This window comes from Garra rufa, chromosome 6, assembly GCF_049309525.1.
Source record: "Garra rufa chromosome 6, GarRuf1.0, whole genome shotgun sequence".
Classification (NCBI taxonomy): domain Eukaryota; kingdom Metazoa; phylum Chordata; class Actinopteri; order Cypriniformes; family Cyprinidae; genus Garra; species Garra rufa.
The window spans coordinates 30,311,989-30,334,137 of NC_133366.1; the positions used below are offsets into that span (position 1 = coordinate 30,311,989).

At 37.4% G+C, this 22,149-nt stretch overlaps 2 protein-coding genes and 3 long non-coding RNA genes across 6 annotated transcripts; 2 read left to right on the plus strand and 3 right to left on the minus strand.

Moving 5' to 3' along the window:
* The first annotated feature begins 1,236 nt into the window (after nucleotides 1-1,236).
* On the plus strand, nucleotides 1,237-5,539 carry LOC141336904 (uncharacterized). The gene is made up of 5 exons (XM_073842624.1): nucleotides 1,237-1,777; nucleotides 3,298-3,463; nucleotides 4,119-4,736; nucleotides 5,361-5,385; nucleotides 5,524-5,539. Exons 1-5 carry the CDS (start codon nucleotides 1,571-1,573, stop codon nucleotides 5,537-5,539), a joined length of 1,032 nt encoding a protein of 343 aa, XP_073698725.1. The 5' UTR covers nucleotides 1,237-1,570.
* A 140-nt stretch (nucleotides 5,540-5,679) lies between these two features.
* On the plus strand, nucleotides 5,680-7,996 carry LOC141337417 (uncharacterized). 2 transcript variants are annotated; one of them, XR_012355751.1, is made up of 5 exons: nucleotides 5,686-5,753; nucleotides 6,029-6,072; nucleotides 6,274-6,963; nucleotides 7,073-7,153; nucleotides 7,369-7,996. It is a non-coding gene; the product is annotated as an uncharacterized lncRNA (long non-coding RNA). The 2 variants fall into 2 exon arrangements; XR_012355750.1 differs by having other exon boundaries at nucleotides 5,680-5,753; nucleotides 6,029-6,963.
* A 4,663-nt stretch (nucleotides 7,997-12,659) lies between these two features.
* Nucleotides 12,660-14,591, minus strand: LOC141336906 (uncharacterized). The gene is made up of 8 exons (XM_073842625.1): nucleotides 14,534-14,591; nucleotides 14,108-14,307; nucleotides 13,841-13,958; nucleotides 13,670-13,761; nucleotides 13,484-13,595; nucleotides 13,209-13,295; nucleotides 12,943-13,125; nucleotides 12,660-12,856 (listed from the first exon to the last, which is right to left on the minus strand). The coding sequence occupies exons 1-8, from the start codon at nucleotides 14,589-14,591 to the stop codon at nucleotides 12,660-12,662; spliced, it is 1,047 nt and encodes a 348-aa protein (XP_073698726.1).
* A 673-nt stretch (nucleotides 14,592-15,264) lies between these two features.
* LOC141336371 (uncharacterized) lies at nucleotides 15,265-16,010 on the minus strand. The gene is made up of 3 exons (XR_012355703.1): nucleotides 15,924-16,010; nucleotides 15,744-15,845; nucleotides 15,265-15,489 (listed from the first exon to the last, which is right to left on the minus strand). It is a non-coding gene; the product is annotated as an uncharacterized lncRNA (long non-coding RNA).
* An 853-nt stretch (nucleotides 16,011-16,863) lies between these two features.
* On the minus strand, nucleotides 16,864-18,181 carry LOC141336381 (uncharacterized). Its single transcript, XR_012355704.1, has 3 exons — nucleotides 17,906-18,181; nucleotides 17,334-17,448; nucleotides 16,864-16,950 (listed from the first exon to the last, which is right to left on the minus strand). It is a non-coding gene; the product is annotated as an uncharacterized lncRNA (long non-coding RNA).
* Nucleotides 18,182-22,149: the final 3,968 nt, after the last annotated feature.

Consider the following 22,149-nt stretch of genomic DNA (forward strand, 5'->3'; position numbering starts at 1 on the left):
CCACTCCAGAGCAATTAAATACTCTTTGCTGAAAGGTGCCTAATAATATATAATGAAATAATATCGGAATTATAATTATTGACTATGATTATTGATTTTTCATTAGGCTAGTTTTGGTACCCCTCAGCACTGCGCGTGGTGGGAGTGGCGGCGTTGTATATTAATTATTATTTATTATTATTTCGGTCTTTTTCGGTTATTATTCCGAAGCAGGATTGCTTTGCTGTTTATTTATATTTTTAAAACTATAACGCTACATCTATGGGCATTTGTTATCATTGTATCCATTCATTTCTTTATTTTAATAATATTATTTGGGTCTTATTACCGGTGAAATGTTGCAGTAAGCCATCAGCGATAAGCGGGTCATTAACGACACTATAGGCTATCGCATTAAGCAGCCTTTACAATATATTTAGAGTCTAAAGAAAAAAAAATAAAAAATTGAAAAGCCCAAAGATCTGTAGGCCTATCTTTGCTAAATGAATTTAACATACGTTTGTGATGCCCTTTATTTAAAGTTTCTTTTTTCTTTTCTTTTTTGGTTCTTTTTATTTAAACTATGTTGTTACTAAATTTGAAAATGTGTAAAAGTAATGTGTTAAGGACTTGATATTGAATTCTGTCATTTTAAAAATTCAATAAAAAAATAAGAATAAAACAATTTAAAAAACGAAACACTGCGCATCTTACAGAAAAAAAAGACATTTAATCTGTGTTTTTGTCACCAGCAGTACAGTTTGTTACAGTAAGTTAAGCTCCGATTTTTTTTTTTTAAGTTCCAGTAAGTTTCTTCTGTTCTCCTGTTGGAGAAAAAAAAATAGTTTAATTTAATTTTTCACCTTTTTTTTTTTTTTTTTTTTTTTGCACAACAATATCCGGGTGACGGCGCTACCGCCAATTAGCTACTTAACGTTACGTCCTTTGGAGTCGTTGAGTAAGGTAAGATAAAATTATTGGCAACCTCATGAACAAGTAGACTATATAATTCGATGAAATATGTATGCAAAAGTGTATTAGTCAAGTATGTTGCTGGAGTATTGTCATGACTGCCTTATGCTCTATTTTAACTTCTTGTGACATTGTTTTGGTGTTTCCATTTGTCTGATATAAAACGCTATAAGTGCTAACTGCATGTCAGTCACATGTTAGTGTAACTAGTTCACAAAAAAATTCTCAACTCTTCCTTTTCGATTTTCGTGTAATTTAATATTGTGATATTCATAAGGCGTTCAGTAGACATTAAAATGTCACATTTTTCTTTTATCAATAGGACTATGTTCGGTCTCTCATATGGGCAACACACACACAGTGTATTATTGTGTAAATAGCAGTTAAAAATCAGAGAAATGTTTACCCTTATCACAATGTCATCACGAACAAAGTTCAAAACTCAGAAGAATGACTGGTTAAGACAATTTGACCATTGAAATTAAGAAAGCACATAGCATCCCTTACATAGTGTGATTTTAAGTCCTATAGTGTGATATTAATTCAGAATGTTTCAATGGGTAGCCTATATTATACATAAATAACTTTCTCTTTTTTCTTTCTTTTTTTCTCAGACAACATGGTTTCTAATAAGAAGAAATGCCCCAACTGCCCTCAGGTCATGCCCTGTGCCACTAAGGTCTGTAAGGCCTGTGGGGCAGAGCAGCCCAAGAAGGCACGTTTGTTGAAGAGACTGCAGGCCCTTGATATGAAGAAGGGGGAGTGGCTTGGCAATCTTAAAAAAAACCACAATGAGGCAGCCATGCGTGATGAAGCCATAATTTTGGTGTGTACAATTAACACTACCTTTTTTAATAGGGTCGCCACATTTACCAGTCCTGATTGAGTGACATTTTTGACAGAAGATCATAATATATTTTTCAAATGCTTTTATTTGTATTTATTTTAAAGAGGGATTTAAACCAGATTTCTGAAATATAGGGTTTACCTCTACCTCGACCTCTAAACAGAGTTTAAATACCAAATGCAACTTGAAGGTTCTCTTTCACACAGTTAAAGCCTAGTGCAGGCGTGTTAAACACATGGTGGTCCAAAATTAAAAACTGTCCAAGTTGCGGGCAAGGTAAATCTTTATTGAAAAACTGACTTAAATTGAGCATGTGATTCCCCCTTTCAGTAGTATGTGATGAATTTAATGTAGTCATGGCATTCATGCAATAATAATAAGGAATTTAGGTACTACTGTTAAAAGTGGAGTTTAACTTTAAACACAGATTCTTCAGAATAGAATAGAATAGAATGCCTTTTATTGTTATTATACACATGTACAACGAGACTGAAGCAACTCCTTTTCCACTGTCAACATGTACATAAGAGAAATGTAACAACAAGGAATAAAATAAGTATTGCAAAAGAGGGGGGAGGGGGTGTAAGGTGCACAGTTCTGAGAAGCTATATAAATTAAAATAAAAAAATAAATTTGGTTTCTAAACTGATTTTGATTGTATCAGAAGTGTTAAGTATTACATATTAAGTATTAAATATTGAACAGTAATGAAGTTGCACAGAATAGCAGTGTTATCAAACGTATTAAATATTGCACAGTAGGTGGGCAGAAGAAAGTCTGGGGATTGGAGGGGAAGTGTGGAGTCAGTTCCTGTTCCTGAGTTCAAATTGGTTATGGCTTTTGGGAACAGGCCAGCAGAGTCAGAGTCACTGACTGTTAACTTGAAAGGCATATTAATGAACTAAATACCCATTGCCAAAAATTCACTCTCCAGAACATTCTCATTCACGGTTCCATGCTGGTGGAACGATCTTCCTACCATCATCCGGAATGCAGAATCCCTGACAACATTCAAAAGACAACCAAAAATTCATTTATTTCATGAGCACTTAACCTTGTAAAAAAAACATACAGTATGAATGGGTTTACCAAAGTAAACAACACAGCTATATTGTGTATTTTACTAAATCCTGTATCCTAGATGTACCATCTTCCGTCTCGTAGAACTAATCCCGTTATGTATTTGCAGTGTATTGAAATGCATTGATTTTCAGTGTAAACCTATTCATTTGGGGTGGTAAATATGAAATATGGATGGAAAAAATCTATACATCTACAGGGCTACCAAATTCATACAAGTGGCAACCAGATTTTGACTTTTAAAATGTAACATTAAGTCCTGACCTGTTAATAATTCTAACATCAAATTCAAGCCAGAGATAATTTTTCATACAGAGTAAATTTGACAAAATAGAAAATTCAGTTTTGATGATGACTCAGTAATTTTGCTTTTGCTGGTTATAAGTGCATTTATCCTTTAAAAATAAATGTCTTTGCAGCTTGAGAAGCTACATGCAATGGGCTACAAGCCACTCCTCCTCCTTCAGAAGGAAGGCAATGGCAAAAAAACAAAAATAACTTCCCTCACCCCAAGATGCGAACTGGACCCACTGGCCACACAACACCTCAGCAAAATAACTGCCTTTTATGAGTTGGTTTGTGCAGGTGAGATGTAAAGTATATATTTTTTTCAGTCGTCTACTTGTACAGTTGATTGTCAATACTTCCCTATTTTTTCAGCACTTATCAAATATTTATAGTTTATACAACAAATGACAGCCTTATTACATTTCAACGTTGTGGAATGTTGGTTACATGGACGAGATAATTGTGGCAAACAAGACACTGTCCACTGAAGGTAGAACTACTTTTTGTTGCGTAGAAACTAAGTCGAAAATTACATAAATAAACAATACTCTGGTGTTTTAAGATTATAATTCCAGCCATGTTCAATACATAGCCTTGTTAATATAGGTTACCAAGTGTAGTCTGAAAATTTGGTAAAACATAGTTTGGGTTTCTTTAGATGCCAGTTCGATATTTGGTGTATGTTGTAGTAAGTTTCCCTGTTTTCCCCATTGTTTCGCCTTTAGCTATTCACACCTTAAACAAAATCATATAAACTTGCATCCCGTATGAAAAATAGCCTATAGTCAATGTTTTGCCTGTGTTTCAGAAATATGTAAATGCATACAAGCTAAGAAATATAGTCTTAAAATTCTTATGTGCGGCAATGTCAAATAATCTGCCTGTTTGAATATTATAATACATTATAGTTCAGCCTCATTCCTACCATTTTTTTCGAATCAAATTTGAACAGGTTGGAAGGCAAGTGAGGACACTGTCCTCACCTTGACCCTCACCCCCTGTGACGAGCAGGGCACCTCAGGGGAGGTGGGGTCAGAAAATCTTGTGCAGGAGGCGGAGCTGGGAGGCCTCGTGGAGGAGGCGGAGCTGGAAGGCCTAGGTGCGGAGACTGAAGGCCTCGTGGAGGAGGCGGAGCTGGAAGGCCCAGGTGTGGAGACTGAAGGCCTCATGGAGGAGCCGGGGCTGGAAGGCCTAGGTGCGGAGACTGAAGGCCTCGTGGAGGAGGCGGAGCTGGAAGGCCCAGGTGTGGAGACTGAAGGCCTCATGGAGGAGCCGGGGCTGGAAGGCCTAGGTGCGGAGACTGAAGGCCTCGTGGAGGAGCCGGGGCTGGAAGGCCCAGGTGTGGAGACTGAAGGCCTCATGGAGGAGCCGGGGCTGGAAGGCCTAGGTGCAGAGACTGAAGGCCTCGTGGAGGAGGCGGAGCTGGAAGGCCCAGGTGTGGAGACTGAAGGCCTCATGGAGAAGCCGGGGCTGGAAGGCCCAGCTGTAGAGAGTGATGGCCTCGTGGAGGAGGCGGGGCTGGAAGGCCCCACTGTGGTGGGTGAAGGTGAAATACATCTACCTAAAAAAGGTAACTCTTACAGCGAACTTTTAAAGCTCTTAAAGCAACATTCCGCTGTGTTTTGTTTAATTCGCTCACTTGCTGTCTACCAGAGAGTTAGATTAGGGAGGGACATATACTTTTTTTGTATTTGTATGCAACATCCCAGTTCGACATATCCCCCTATTAGCCTAATTCAATTGAAGTTGGAGGGGCCGATTAGCATGTAAGCTAAACGCTAGTTGTCTCCAACTGAAATCATTAGCTTAGCTAATGATGTCAGTTGTTACAATGGAGGTTATTGCACACATAAGAAAGAGTATGGTATGTACTGTATCCAACAAATTTTTCAGCAATTTTGCTGGGCAACTTCTCAACCGATTGATTTAGTTCTGATTGGGTGTTCATGTTCATTTTTGTGGTATGACATAGGTTACACGTGTGTGTGTGTGTGTGTGTGTGTGTGTGTGTGTGTGTGTGTGTGTGTGTGTGTGTGTGTGTGTGTGTGTGTGTGTGTGTGTGTGTGTGTGTGTAAACACAACATGTGTGAATGTGTGCCTGTTTTAATGAATGTATAAAAAGACATACCTAGATAGTCCTTAATTGTTTTCCACTCCATACTTAGTTTGACATCTGACTTCTTTAAAACCACAGGGTCAACAAGGAAGAGAAAGGGGAAGTCAGGCATGTTTTGCATTTGTCAATTTTTTTTTAATGATATTGATATTTGTAATAAATGGTATGGTGAGCAAGACCGTTTTTGAATTGTTTGCCTTTTTTGAGTGAATATATGTCTGGTTTTTTTTTTATCCCACAGAGGCAGAAATGGATAAAAAAAAAACAAAAAAGTAAGTTTAAATGACTTTTGTCAAATAAATACATTTGCATTTAGACTTGATGTTTGATCACTTTGATGTGAATGCTTGACCTGAATATGTTTATGATGTTGTGTTCGTAATCTGAGTTTTGATGCCTTCAGATTGCTCCTACCACACTGGCCTAGGTGTTTTTCCAATTAGGAGTGCTCTGAAAGAAAGAGTGAGAAAGGTAAGACATGCATAACAGAACACATACTACTCTTTATTTGTTCTATTTACGTCAAACTAATGTCAAGATGTTAAGTTAAAATACCTGTCAATCACAGAAGTAAAGCTGGCAAATAATCAAACAATGTAAATATTGTATACAGTATATACTACAGTCTCTTGACTAAAATAATTCAAATATAATAGTAAAACATGAAACAAAAAACATGGTGGCTGTTACCAAAGCCTGATGCAAAAAATATGTAAGGCAAGCATGTATTGTTGTTCCTGCCATAGGGTCAAACAGAATTGCTGATTGACTGGGAGCCTTGTGCAGCATGGTATGTTTTCTACTATATGACAAATACAGAAATAAGATTGCTCTGACTCTCTATTTTACTCTCAATCTCACACACGTTTTGAAGTCAATTGCGTTTACCTAGACCTGTTTTGAAGAATGTGCAAATGTGTTTGAAGTTAACATTCCCAATAGAATAATTGAAATATCACATGTAACTTAATTGTCTCCTTTTTGTTTTCAGTGGGAAACAGTGGACTCCTACTTGGGAGCCCAAGGAGTCATTTGTTTAAGTTAATTAATTTAGTAATATATGTTGTTTTATTTTTTTTATTGTACATTGCATATTCAATAAAGTTTTTTATAGCAATTTTGTGATATTTTTATACAAAGTAAAGTGTTGTTTACAAGCCCTGTGTTAAAGATGGTAGATGTTCAACATTTCCTGCCATTTCAGAACTGGATAATTCAAGAAATGCGTAACTCCATACAGAAACATGTTCTTCTTTTGATATGTGGTTTATCAAGAGGTTAGTAAATCATTCAACCGAGCAAAATGTGTGCACAAAGCAGGACTCTGTACATGCTGTAAGTCAGATGAAATTTATTGTAAATTTTAAAAAAATCCCTCACGAATGACAGTGTTAATAATTTAAAATGAATGTGCAATATCCATAATGGTCATCACAAACACATGTTTCTATATGTAATATGCATGGCAGTTTCCAACATTCATACAACAGAAGGTAATGTAGTGTGATTATTTACAATATTTGTTGATTTAGGATTGGTTGGCTGAAACTTGTTATTCTTGGTGGTTTAAATGACCTTACATCTTTCCCCTTTACTGATGTTTTACCAGTCACTGCTGCTGATGTGGTCCCACTCCATTATTTGGTTGCAGTTCATCAGTGGTCCCTGGTAAGGTAGATAAGTAAGTGTTGTACTGTTTTGGACATCCTCAATTTTTTACTTTACCAACTTCTGTACACACACTGGAAAATGTCAGCTGAGCATTACATATTTGTCCCCCCCCCCACCAGAAACAAGCTGAAGAAGCCGGTCTTTGTCGTGCCACACTTCCCTGTAGTAGTCCCACTCCACTGTTTGGTCGTTGATCCTTGGTAAGTACATGTTTCACTTTCATTTCACAGCCACACGATATGTCTGTGAATGACTAGTAATTTAATAAGTAAGGGATAATGTGCAGAACGCCAGTCATTATATTTAAAATAACTCCCTACAAGGCGAACAGGTCTTGCTTTATCCTAAAGGGACTTATTTCCCAATAATGACCAGCATTTTGGGCATAAATCTGTTTTTCCAATTTGATTTTTAGGCTCTCCTATTATATTGTGGTGGTGAGACTGTAGAAGGACCCAAAAAGAAGACCCAAGAATGTTCCAGTGGACAATGGTGGTGGTGCTGCTGCTTTTACCTCATGCCGCTTTTTGGCTGTCCAATCAAACAGCCTCTTAAGCCTAAACACAATCCCCACCCCCACACACACTCCTGTTTTTCCACCTTTCATCTGCTTGCATCCCTGTAGTTTCCATTAAATGTATATTAAATAAAGTTTTTGCTAAATATTGAGAGATTTTTGTTACTTTCATACATATATGCATAGAGAAGACAATAATTGTCTTTTGTCACTTTCATATAGACAACAACATTCAACAAAGTACAAAATAATTAAAATAAGCAAACAATGTCTGTAAATGAAATTAGTATGCATTACATTAATAAACATGGAATAGTTTTTACACTTTGTTAACAGTGTTTTATTGTTAAAGGTAATTGTGCAGTTTGTGGTAATCGTGAGTTGATTTGATGGGTGTTGATGTTTACAGTCAAATAGAGTATGCCCACTACTCCGGGTGTGCCCCCAATGTGCGTGGAGTGGACACTCTTCCTCTGACTGAATATCCATGTATTGATAATCCATTGCATAAATAACAATAAAAAATATTTCCTTCTAACAATGATTTATTGCGTAATTGGGTGATAACAATATCATGATTCTAATGCATTGTAATTTAATGCATAGTAAATTATACATTTCTGTAGTTTCATGTAGCCCATTCATTGTTCTTTAGCCAAGCTGTACAGGGTGTGTTGCCTAGCAACAGGGGTCAGAAATACACATTTTTTATATATTTTGTTTAATTACACTGTTTATATTGTTTGTCATTGTATGCTGTGGTTCATATAACATGTTTGTAAATGAGATGGACCAATAACAGATATAATCATAATCATTATAAACCATATCTTAAGTGATTAGCATAACACATTCAAGGATTCAAGCCCTTTTGAATGTGTCATTTTTTATACCTTTGGTGGGCTCTACTGAGATAACCTGGGGTCCAGGGGCAGTAACATTTCATCAGATGCTTTCTTCTATCTGGTTAAATAACAGGTAATTTTATTGCCACACACACACACCAGTCATATCATATGCAGAGATACAGTACAATTTCATGAGCATAAAACATAAAGATATGTGCAATTTTGGCAAAATAAATTCTGATGTATATGTTTTGCTAAAATATATCCAGTTTCATAGCTGACCTGCTTTGGCAAGTCAAGGGCCCAGACATCCTCGCATCATAGGACAGCATGTGGGCAGTACTTTTCGGGACAGAACAGTTCCTAAATAATTCTCCAACCATTGACAGAACATTTACAGGCTATAGGGTTCTGGAAAAATGTGTGGTTTTGGTGGTTGAATCAGCTGTACCTCATTGGTAAATAGGCCAAAATGTACCACCTGTAAAGTTGGTTCCGCAATGTACAATATGGGGCTATGTAAACTGTAACCCATATGCTAAATGCCTATGCATGTCAATTCATGTGAATTAAGACATGTTCCATCTTCCAGCTTCGGTGCATCATACTGCATATATAGCCCCATATTCTATATTGATGAACTAACTGTCCAACAGGGTTGGGGCCATTCATGATTGAATTGAGAATGAATGGTAAATTCAAATTCCCTTCCTGGAATGGAATTGGAATTGGAATTGCATGCAGCTGACAGGAAATGGAATTGGAATTTAATTGGAATGTCAGGAAACAGAATTGAAATCAAATAAATTCCACTTGAGTTGCTAAATAAAAAAATGTGACTTGATTTGCTTAATAGTTTAAAGTACATTAAATATTGTAAATCACATAAACAACAAACATATAAAAGAAACACAAAGTACTGTATGTTTAGTATGTTAAGCATGACCATTTCACATGCCAAATTTCAGCAAATTATGATAATTTGATGCAATAAAAAGTGAAAGAAATACATGAATGAACATGACTCATTTGTTTGTGAGTTGAGACATACACTATGTGGTAATCATACATTGAATGTATAGTGCATCCAGAAACTTATCACCACTGTCATTCAATTATTAATTCATAAAGTACAGTTCTCATTTTTATTTCCTTGCATTTGATCAACTCTGTTTCATACATTACTTGGTATTTGTAAAGCATCATAAATAAAGTTCAAATGTATGTCTCTAAATGTAATCACAAATAAATGCTTACTGCACTAAACAGCACTAAATGGAATTCAGTGGAATTTCCCTGAATTGAATTCCACTTCCTGTAATTCCAATTCAATTCCAACTCTGTTTCCTGTAATTGTTGTTCAATTCCAATTCCATTTCCTTCTTTGAATTGGAATTGTTGAGTTCATTCCTGCATTGACCCCAACCCTGCTGTCCAATGCATCAATCTCATCCATGCCCTCATCACCTCCAGACTGGACTACTGCAACAGTACAGGTGCATCTCAAAAAATTAGAATGTTGTGTTTAATTTATTTATTTTAAAGTTTAATTATTTCAGTAATTCAACTCAAATTGTGAAACTTCAATGCATTTAACAAAAACCCACCAATTCACTATCTCAACAAATTAGAATACCCAATAAAAAAAATAAGACCAATAAAATGTTTTTTTTTTTTTAATTAAATTATTGGCCTTATAGAAAGTATATTAATTTACTCTATATGCACTCAATACTTGGTAGAAGCTCATTTTACTTTAATTACTGCCTCAATTCGGTGTGACATGGAGGTGATCAGTCTGTGGCACTGCTCTCTCATCTTCCTCTTGACAATATCCATAGATTTTCTATGGGGTTCAGGTCAGGCAAATTTGCTGGCCAATCAAGCACAGTAACACCATGGTTATTGAACCAGCTTTTGGTACCTTTGGCAGTGTGGGCAGGTGCCAAATCCTGCTGGAAAATGAAATCTGCATCTCCACAAAGCAGAAGGAAGCATGAAGTGGTAGATGGCTGAGTTGACTGTGGACTCCAGAAAACACAGTGGACCAACACTAGCAGATGACATACCAAATCATCACTGACTGTGGAAACTTAACACTGGACTTCAAGAAACATGGACTCTGTGCCTCTCCACTCCAGACTCTGGGACCTTGATTTCCAAATGAAATTCAAAATTTACTTTCATCTGAAAAGAGGACTTTGGACCACTGAGCAGCAGTCCAGTCCTTTTTGTCTTTAGCCCAGGTAAGATGCTTCTGATGTTGTCTCTGGTTCAGAAGTGGCTTGGTAGCCCTTTTCCTGAAGACGTCTGAGCGTGGTGACTCTTGATGCACTGACTCAAGCTTCAGTCCACTCCTTGTGAAGCTCTCACAAGTGTTTGAATCAGTCATCCCTGTTGCTTGTGCACCTTTTCCTACCCAAATTCTTTGCATTTAATATGCTTTGATACAGTACTCTGTAAACATCCACCCCTTCAGTAATGACCCTCTGTGATTTACTCTTTGTGGAGGGTGTCAATGTTTGTATCATTGCCAAGTCAGCAGTCCTCTCCATTATTGTCTCCATTATTGTGGTTTCAAAGAACAAGAGATACAGTGAATTTATACTGTAGGGATGGTCATTTGTTGAAACTCAAATGTAAATATTCTAATATTTTGAGATACTGATTTTTGACTTTCATGAGCTGTAAGCTCTAATCATCAAAATTACCCCCCCCCCCCCCCAAAAAAAAACAAAAACAAACTTTGAAATGTTTTTTTACTTTACATACAATGGATCTAAAATATCTGAAAGTTTCACTTTTTGAAATAACTTACAAGAAAAAATGAACTTTTTCACAACATTCTAATTAATTGAGATGGACCTGTACTCTGTATTGCAGTGTTTCCCAACCCTGCTCCTGAAGGACCCCCAACACTCCACATATTATTTGTCTCCCTAATCAAACACACCTGATTCAACTCATCAGCTCATTACCACATGGGTTAATGAGCTGAGGCGTTAAATGAGGTGTTTGATTAGGGAGACAAAGAAAATGTGCAGTGTTGGGGGTCCTTCAGGAGCAGGGTTGGAAGCACTGCTCTATGGTCTTAAAAAGCACTATACAAATTAAATGTTTTATTAGTATTATTTAATGCCTGTAGTGCTGCTCTGTATTAGCATATACATTTGATGTGTGTTTTATGTGCATTTAATCCACAAAATATCTTTTTGACATATTGGTGGCAAGCTTGATGCACCAGATATACTTATAAACTACAATTCAAACACCCATATTGGCCAGAGAGGCCTAGGTAAGTGTTACACCCATTATTTCATGAAATGTCAGCATGTGGCACATATTGATACAGGGAATGATAAATTGTTAGTCAAATTTTAGACCTCCCGCTGCTTGTGTGTTGTCAGGAGGTGGAGCATAAGATTTAAAAAAAAATTGATTTCTAGGAGGCACTATAGAATCAGTGAATGTGTAGTTGTGATTTTACTTAGCTCATGTATAAACCTTACAAGTCCAGAAAAATGGAACAACAGTGTAACCCTGACTAGGCTCCTTTTTGCCCAGGCAACATGAAATGGGAGACCACACGTGGATAAAGATACATACAATAGTGATTTATTACAGTACATACGTGAGATGAAACCTGAGAAATAAGCAATAATCAGTATAAATGATATGGTATGAAATGAAAGTGTGATGTAATAAGTCATATGGCAAAAAGGCAAACAAAAAGCAAAACAATGTGATACAGGAGAGAAGGAATCCAGAATGGCACCCATGAAGTTCTTTTTACACTGCCCTGGCCGCAATCAAGCGATTACAGACACCTGCCCGGTAGCTCCTCACTGAGAGACACAGACACAAACAGACAGGAGTAGACATTTAACATTAAACAAATGTAGTATTAATGCTATCTTTACTCAATTTGACAGGTTACATAAATTAAGGATATACAAATGACACTTTTCACATATTCATTACCTGCACTCCTCCTCTTCATTTTCACTGGTGTCTGGACTGCTGAAATCACTTTCATTCTCCTGTTTATCTTCCAGTTCTATAGCAGAGCCCTGAGGGCCTAAAACAGTCTTGTATTGAAGGAGCACCTCTTTCAACGTATCCGAAACTTCAGACAGTCGTCTTCTGCAGAGACAGGAAAGGCCCTTGTTTCGCTTGTCTGTAAGTGAAAAGTGAAAAACAAATCCAAATTACCACAACATTGCTTTGTAATATTTGTTATAACTCACCAAAATTAGATGGTCAGTGTAATGTTTTTAGTAAGATTTCTAGTAAGATACATCTCTTGTTAGGTAAAGTTAAAGTATGGTGTCCTTATCACCATCACTTCCTTGTTTGATTGGTATGGTTACAAAGATGAAACTTGCCTTCCTCTGAAGTTTTTCTTCTAAGAGTTGCCTGCAAGTTCTGCAACCATGAGCAGTGCTGGGCCATCTCCTGAACAAGTATTGTCCTTTCCTCCTCCAGTCTCATTTTCAGCATGGCTTTGTTAAAAAATTTTAACTTTTCTTCGATTTGTGCTACAACAGAGGTAAAGAAAATGTATAAATACATTTGACTTGAGTCTTTACAAAATAAATCAGAGGCCTCGGGAAACTCCGCTTACCGCTGCCATGAATCTCCCACGGCCATGTTGGGGACGGGTTGTCTCCTGATAGCGACTGCTCCACTTCATTAAAATCAATTGGCATGGCAGGCTCATGACTGTTATAGGTCTCTATGTCTTTCATTAGCAGTCTCTTGCTCTCAGCAATTTTCCTCCGCAGGCGGTGACGGAACTTGCCACTATCTGTAAACACATGAAGCAGAAGGTAAAAAAAAAAAAAGACCAAAAATACAGTGAGCAATTATTTATAGACTATGTAATTATACCATTTTGGTGGTATAGAGCCTGCTTCCGCTGCCTCACGTTAAGGTAACGTCCCTCAATGGACTGCTCTAGGGAAGTACCTGTTGTTTCTGGAAACACAACACAAAAACACAATAGTGTAAAGAAGGACGAGTCGGGAGGAGGTGGGTGCCAAAAAAGGATTACAGAGATAGTGGCATGCAGCATAGTAAGCAGTAGGCAGCTTAAATATCATGATCTTAATGATCGCTGCCAATGAGGAAGCACAAAGTGAAACACATTATTGGTTCAAACTTACCACCAGCTGCCCATTCCCTCACATCAGACACCCACACTGCTTCATCGGTGCAAGCCAAGCTTTCTTTAAGCTCCGCTAGACTTGCAGTCTCCTCCTGAAGTCTCTGGCAAGTCTAATGCGACAGTTAAACAATGCAGTTACACAAAGCTACACAATAACCACAAATTGAATTTACAGAGAACACACCTTCACATATCTTGCAGACAATGCCCGATGTAGTGTTGTGATTTTTTGGTAGTTCCAGGCCATAGCGTGGATTGTAAGCATATCCACACGTGCTGTTGAGAGTAAATGTTGAGTGAATGTCATGCAAATAAGCAATAAAAAAATACATTAGAAGAGAAATACTACAATCACCTCCTTTCGACATGTATTTAGTCGTTAGGGCACAGCGGGAGAGGTAGCTGTTCACCTGTTCAACTTCCTCCCCCGCAGTTGACCCTGCTCCTTCTTGGTTTTTGCCACTCCATGTAATCTAGTAGTAAGAAGACATGTAAGGGATAATGTAATGTCCGCCGGTCATTATCGGATAATAAGTAATGACAAAACGAACCGGACCGTGACGTGCAGTAGAGGGACTTATTTTCTGATGATACAGTTAAACATAATAAACACTGAACATACCTCACACTTAGTGGAATGTGCTTTAGCATGCATGACGCTTAGGAAAGGCCTGATTGATGTTAGCCCCTGGAGATCAGGAAGGATGTTTGCTGATTTGTGTAAATATGGCCAGTATTTACACATTACATCCATGGCGATAAACCTTGGCTTTGAACTCATCAATTCCTTGTGCAGATACATGGGGTAGGCAAAGATTTCACCTAGGGATATACAAATTGTATTAGAAATGCAAATATCCTTTTATTGTACATTCTAAAGAGAGCATCATAATGGGAAACTCAACCATGCAGTGGTATAAGCTGCACTAATAGTGATAATTGAGATTCTTCTCCATATTATTATTTTATTTAGCTTTTGTCCAAAGTGACATACAAATAATAACAATACAAAGTTACATTTACAGCAAACAATTTATTATAATCTCACCTCTGAACATATTAAGCGCTTTAAGGAGGAAACCATGCCGACACACCGCAACCTCCATGCCCTCTTCGTCCAACTTGAAGGTCCTCCTAGAAGTCTCCTTCGCTGCTGTCCACGAGGAGCTCCCACATCTGCCTTGTCCAGGTTGCTGTGATGTAAATGAGACACACTATAAACATACTGTATATGCACCTTGTATTTTGAAGTTGAGGGCAGTTTTTCACCAATGCAATGAAAATCTGGAAAAACATAGTAATTTAATTAACAAATAATTTGAAACCTGCCTGTTTCACAGCTTTATGCAAGACATCAACAAATGCAGACACAGATGTGTCTTCTGCGACAAATGCCCCTTCAAAAAACGAAGAGTCGGAGCTGAGGAACAAAGAAACAGAAAATGTATCCATGCTGAATATAGAATCTAAAAAAATCTAGATCAATCTATACTGGTATAAAAAAAATATCACCTTCCGTTTCGGAGAAACCGGTATAGCTTCCTGTTGCCATCCACAGAGATTGCCAGCATGTCTGGAGTGCAAGCAGGGCAGGTGAAAGGTGCACCGCAGGACAAGTTATCTTCCTCAAAAGCACAATAGGAAAACTCCAGGAAGCTGCGCTGCAGAGTGTCCCCGCACACAGGTCCTGACTGAAAGATGCATTATATTAATTGTTACTTCGGAGATGTCTGCATATGTTAAACAATTCTATAATATGGTGAACATTTACCCGCCCACCACACTTTGTACGATGCTCCAGCAGCTTTGCAAAGGCTTGTCTGGACAGTGCCGGCGCGATGACTTTCAGTTCTCTTACACTGCTGAAAAGGTTGAGGGAATACAAAGTAGAAGAACTGGTGGAAGCTGGCCAATATCCACTGTTTACGAGGTCCATGAACTCTGGAGCCCACTGCTGCTGGCATGTTTGGCATGCAAACAATGGCTGGTGCATGTCATAACGCCCTTGGATTATAAGAAAACAAACCCATGGATACCTGAGCTTTTAGAAACAATCAGCTGGCACACTTTAAGACACTTGAGCTACATCTAGAGTAGAATCACACCAGCATAGTTTAAATTAGTATATTTCTTTTGATTTATCATAGTGACAAGATGTATTCTGCAATTTTTGAGCACTGCTTTTTTCCTTGCAACGCAAAGCCAAAAAAGGGGGAAAAGCTAAATATAGAAAAAAGATCAGAGTTTGGAAATATTACCATTGATGGAAATTAAAATGACTGCTTTGCCAGGTGACACAGTTATGCTGGGGACTTCACAGGGACATTTTTGAGTCACTCTCACCGTTGGCAAAATACAAGCTAGTAAAGGAAAGAAACACAAAATTAGCCTACCAGATTTATTAGACAAGAGTACAAAAGAGTTTTGCAATTACCTACCTTGGTCGTGTGAGCTGTATCCTCCTTCCCCTCTTACAAAATATGTGGATGGGGGAATAGCTTTAAAAAAGCCCTGAAGGACTGACTCCCTGTCGTGGAGTGGCCATCTCCTGTGATTCTTGGTATCGCAGGTTTCACAGAACCACTGATCTGGTAGACACTCTCTGCATCTAGGAACGAAATCAACGAACCAATTCAGTCATTGAATCAACTCTTTGAAACAGCCCTGATTCCACCATAAACATGGAGTTTATCCAAAACATGAAGACATCAATTAGTGATGCACTCAAAAAACCTACAAAGTATGAAAGAACATTAATGAGATCTCACCTAACAACCGCAGGCTTGCTGCAATGGCTACAAAATGGTTGGCCAACATCCTGAGTTTGGATGAGGCATTTAAGGTGGAATGGCCTTGCCTCCTTCCATCTTTGTGAAGCTTGCTGCTGCCTGAAACTCCATGATGATGATGCCCTCTGGATTTCAGGGGAGTCAGACATCATAGCAGAGAGGCTCTCCATGTTTTTTTCTGCAAAGACAAATATTAATTTAATTGACAAAGGACCATTTCTATGCAGACCCACTATTTCATAATAATGGGTAAATATCTTGCCAATGCTTTCAATAACATCAATTTCAGAACTTTTCCAAATCAACTTTCCCACAGTCTAGGGCCAAATTCAGCATAGTTTGAAACATGGATCAGGGTAAATTGTATCAACGTGAAAATTGAGATGGAATTTCTATTGGGATGAACTTGAAACTACTACAAAAAGTGGTTCAATAATAGAATTCAGCCTATTGTGGACACAATTCGTGGCTTTGCTGGTTTATAAAAAAAAAAAAAACCCTGAAAACCCGAAAACCGCCACAGGTAACTAGGCATGGAAAATCTGCCTCAGAATATTACCTAATAATAATTTAAATGTATTTGACCATATTTTACCAAATTCCACTTGAGGATCAAGACTGGCTGCAGGAAGCTCTTCAGTGAGCAGGCAGTTCCCGATCTGGTTGTGTCTAACTACTGTACAACAGCACACAGAGGAATAAAACCAAGTTAGACCACCAATGTATACTTTTTTGGTTGAATCTACATATCTATACATTTCAAATATGGGGGAAATTACATTTTAAAATTAAAATAATTAAAATAAATAACAACAGAACTTGGAAATAATAAATGTAAATAATAGTACAGTTAACCTGTGGATGCAATAAGAAGTTGAACCATGTGGAATATGTTTATGCAGTATTTGATTTGATAACAGTATAAACATATTCCACATAGTTCAACCTCATTATAATGAGCTCATTATCTGGATACAAGTACATGTTACTTAAGTCTACCAGCAACACAACTTGATTTCTTGACAATAATGTGTAACCAATTACTATTAGTATTTTTACCGGTAGCTGAGGCTTTGGGCCGTCCTCCACGCCTCCCCCTTGGCTTGCCAAGCCCTAAACGCACCCTTTTTGGGACTGGCGGTGGGGCAACTTGCCTCTGCTCCTCAGATTCTTTCTGGGGGTTGAAGTGAAAATTATGATTAGGCTGTTAATTTATTTTTAACAAAAGATGCAATGGATATGAAAAAACTCTTATCATACCCTCTATATTTTGAGGGGGGGGGGGTGGGATTCAAGAAAGAATCCTTGATCAATGCATTGAGTTTGGCTGGACCAAGGAGTTCAAAAGTAAAAACCAACTCTACAACCCTTTCATGAAAATGTTTGAGAATTGAGAGCAGCTAGATGCAATAACAGACTGAATGAGTCTGAGGTACGTAGGCTTATATAATAGCCTTATATAACACTGTTTTCTGATAAGCTACAGAGTAATTATTATAGCCTAAACATTTCTTCAACTATTAAGATACAATGGATAGTGTTTTTTTGTACATGGCAATACATAGAATAGGACCTGATGTAGGCACTCTACTTCTCTGCATCTGAAAATTCAACACCTAAAAAGCACCTACCCTGGCTTCAGTCAGAGCATGTTCTAAGCTCATTTCAAGAGCCATCCGTCTCCCCTCCATGTAATAGCCATCTTGACTGTCGGTGACACGTGTAGTGTTCATCACAGAAACAGAGAAAGGGGCAGACAGACACTGAAATGGACAGAGGGGTAGACAAACACTCAGAGAGGGACAGAGGGGTAGAGAGAGATGAGAGACACAGACAGAAATGAGAGGTAGAGCACAAATCCAGATAGGCTGGCGCTTAAAAGGGCCTTTGGTTGTGGTGATTTACTGGTGATCTACTAGTGGGTAGGTTGGTAGAATCTAAAAAACAAAAAAAAACAAACAAAAAAAAAACACTCGTTTAGAGGAAGGGAGTTAATGGGACCGAGACAGTTAATTGACTTAACAATGGATTAAATATAACATTTTTGTGACTGGTGCAGGTAAATACAACTTTTTAATGAACACTGAAGATCTCAAAACTAAAATGTAAGCAATTCTGTTCACTCGGAGTCTGGAGGACAACTTTCAATCCGCTGAAAGAAGTCCGGATAATTAAACAGAAGTAAAAAAAAAAAATGCAATAAGCAATAAAATCGTATATATCCATGTAATAGGATAATGTAGAGAGATGCGGTTGTTATAGTGGATACAACCCCGAGAGGGTGAAATGCAAACACCAAAACAATGTCACAAGAAGTTAAAATAGGGCATAAGGCAGTCATGACAATACTCCAGCAACATACTTGACTAATACACTTTTGCATACATATTTCATCGAATTATATAGTCTACTTGTTCATGAGGTTGCCAATAATTTTATCTTACCTTACTCAACGACTCCAAAGGAAGTAACGTTAGTAACTAATTGGCGGTAGCGCAGTCACCCGGATATTGTTGTGCAAAAAAAAAAAAAAAAAAAAAACGTGAAAAATTAAATTAAACTATTTTTTTTTTCTCCAACAGGAGAACAGAAGAAACTTACTGGAACTTAAAAAAAATCGGAGCTTAACTTACTGTAACAAAACTGAGCAACATACTGTACTGCTGGTGACAAAAACACAGATTAAATGTCTTTTTTTTTCTGTAAGATGCGCAGTGTTTCGTTTTTTAAACTGTTTTATTCTTATTTTTTTATTGAATTTTTAAAATGACAGAATTCAATATCAAGTCCTTGACACATTACTTTTACACATTTTCAAATTTAGTAACAATATAGTTTAAATAAAAAGAACCAAAAAAGAAAAGAAAAAAGAAACTTAAAATAAAGGGCATCACAAACGTATGTTAAATTCATTTAGCAAAGATAGGCCTACAGATCTTTGGGCTTTTCAATTTTTTTTTTTTTTTTCTTTAGACTCTAAATATATTGTAAAGGCTGCTTAATGCGATAGCCTATAGTGTCGTTAATTACCCGCTTATCGCTGATGGCTTACTGCAACATTTCACCGGTAATAAGACCCAAATAATATTATTAAAATAAAGAAATGAATGGATACAATGATAACAAATGCCCATAGATGTAGCGTTATAGTTTTAAAAATATAAATAAACAGCAAAGCAATCCTGCTTCGGAATAATAACCGAAAAAGACCGAAATAATAATAAATAATAATTAATATACAACGCCGCCACTCCCACCACGCGCAGTGCTGAGGGGTACCAAAACTAGCCTAATGAAAAATCAATAATCATAGTCAATAATTATAATTCCGATATTATTTCATTATATATTATTAGGCACCTTTCAGCAAAGAGTATTTAATTGCTCTGGAGTGGTCGGTTGGATTGCGCCAAGTTTGACTTTGACAGTAGGAGGTATATAAAAGACTGGCAAGCTCTCTTTATGTTTAAAATCATAAAGAAATTATGGTTAGGGCACCGAAATGGCTAGCAGCAGCACTGCACATAATCCAAGATCTCGTGAAAAAATGTTGATTAAAAAGCTTCTCTGCTGCAGCCCGACTGGCAGAAAGAATCGTGCAGTTTCACGAAATATGCATCCAATTGAAATGCATTAGTTTCAAAAAACGTGCTGGACTTACGAAAATAGCGAAATAAACGTGCCCCTGCCACGAAAAAATAGATTAAATTACGTGACTATATCACGAACTGCCGTGAGACTGGGTTGCTGAAAACAGCGTTTCTGCTCCGGACAATCCTGGGTTGATGCAATGTTACTGAAACTCTGTCAAACATTAAAAATTTGTCATGTGCATGAATAAAATGCTGTTGCAATGCAGTAATGCACATCTGAAGGTGTTAGAAGAGTTTTGCATGTATTTGCATGTTAGAGTCTCAAAGCTCTGAAAACAGCGTTTCTGCTCCAGACAAACCTGGGTTGATGCAATGTTACCGAAACTCTGTCAAACATTAAAAATTTGTCATGTGCATGAATAAAATGCTGTATGCAATGCAGTAATGCACTTCTGAAGGTGTTAGAAGAGTTTTGCATGTATTTGTATATTGGAGACTCAAAGCTCTGAAAACAGCGTTTCTGCTCCGGACAAACCTGGGTTGATGCATTGTTACTGAAACTCTGTCAAACATAAAAAATTTGTCATGTGCATGAATAAAATGTTATTTGCAATGCAGTAAGATACTTTTGAAGGTGTTAGAAGAGTTTTGCATGTATTAGCATGTTGGAGACTCAAAGCTCTGAAAACAGCGTTTCTGCTCCGGACAAACCTGGGTTGATGCAATGTTACTGAAACTCTGTCAAACATTAAACATTTGTCATGTGCATGAATAAAATACTGTTTGCAACGCAGTAATGCACTTCTGATGGTGTTAGAAGAGTTTTGCATGTATTTGCATGTTAGAGTCTCAAAGCTCTGAAAACAGCGTTTCTGCTCCAGACAAACCTGGGTTGATGCAATGTTACTGAAACTCTGTCAAACATTAAAAATTTGTCATGTGCATGAATAAAATGCTGTATGCAATGCAGTAATGCACTTCTGAAGGTGTTAGAAGAGTTTTGCATGTATTTGTATATTGGAGACTCAAAGCTCTGAAAACAGCGTTTCTGCTCTGGACAAACCTGGGTTGATGCAATGTTACTGAAACTCTGTCAAACATTAAACATTTGTCATGTGCATGAATAAAATACTGTTTGCAACGCAGTAATGCACTTCTGATGGTGTTAGAAGAGTTTTGCATGTATTTGTATGTTAGAGTCTCAAAGCTCTGAAAACAGTGTTTCTGCTCCGGACAAACCTGGGTTGATGCAATGTTGCTGAAACTCTGTCAAACATTAAAAATGTGTTATGTGCATGAATAAAATGCTGTTTGCAATGCAGTAATGCACATCTGAAGGTGTAAGAAGAGTTTTGCATGTATTTGTATGTTAGAGTCTCAAAGCTCTGAAAACAGCGTTTCTGCTCCGGACAAACCTGGGTTGATGCAATGTTACTGAAACTCTGTCAAACATTAAAAATTTGTCATGTGCATGAATAAAATGCTGTATGCAATGCAGTAATGCACATCTGAAGGTGTTAGAAGACTTTTGCATGTATTTGCATGTTAGAGTCTCAAAGCTCTGAAAACAGCGTTTCTGCTCCGGACAAACCTGGGTTGATGCAATGTTACTGAAACTCTGTCAAACATTAAAAATTTGTCATGTGCATGAATAAAATGCTGTTTGCAATGCAGTAATGCACATCTGAAGGTGTTAGAAGAGTTTTGCATGAATTATTATGTTAGAGTCTCAAAGCTCTGAAAACAGCGTTTCTGCTCCGGACAAACCTGGGTTGATGCAATGTTACTGAAACTCTGTCAAACATTAAAAAATTGTCATGTGCATGAATAAAATGCTGTTTGCAATTCAGTAATGCACTTCTGAAGGTGTTAGAAGAGTTGTGCATGTATTTTGTGTATTAGAGTCTCAAAGCTCTCAAAACAGCGTTTCCGCTCCGGACAAACCTGGGTTCATGCAATGTTACTGAAACTCTGTCAAACATAAAAAATTTGTCATATGCATGAATAAAATGCTGTTTGCAATGCAGTAAGATACTTTTGAAGGTGTTAGAAGAGTTTTGCATGTATTTGTATGTTAGAGTCTCAAAGCTCTGAAAACAGCTTTTCTGCTCCGGACAAACCTGGGTTGATGCAATGTTACTGAAACTCTGTCAAACATTAAACAGTTGTCATGTGCATGAATAAAATGCTGTTTGCAACGCAGTAATGTACTTCTGATGGTGTTAGAAGAGTTTTGCATGTATTTGTATGTTAGAGTCTCAAAGCTCTGAAAACAGCGTTTC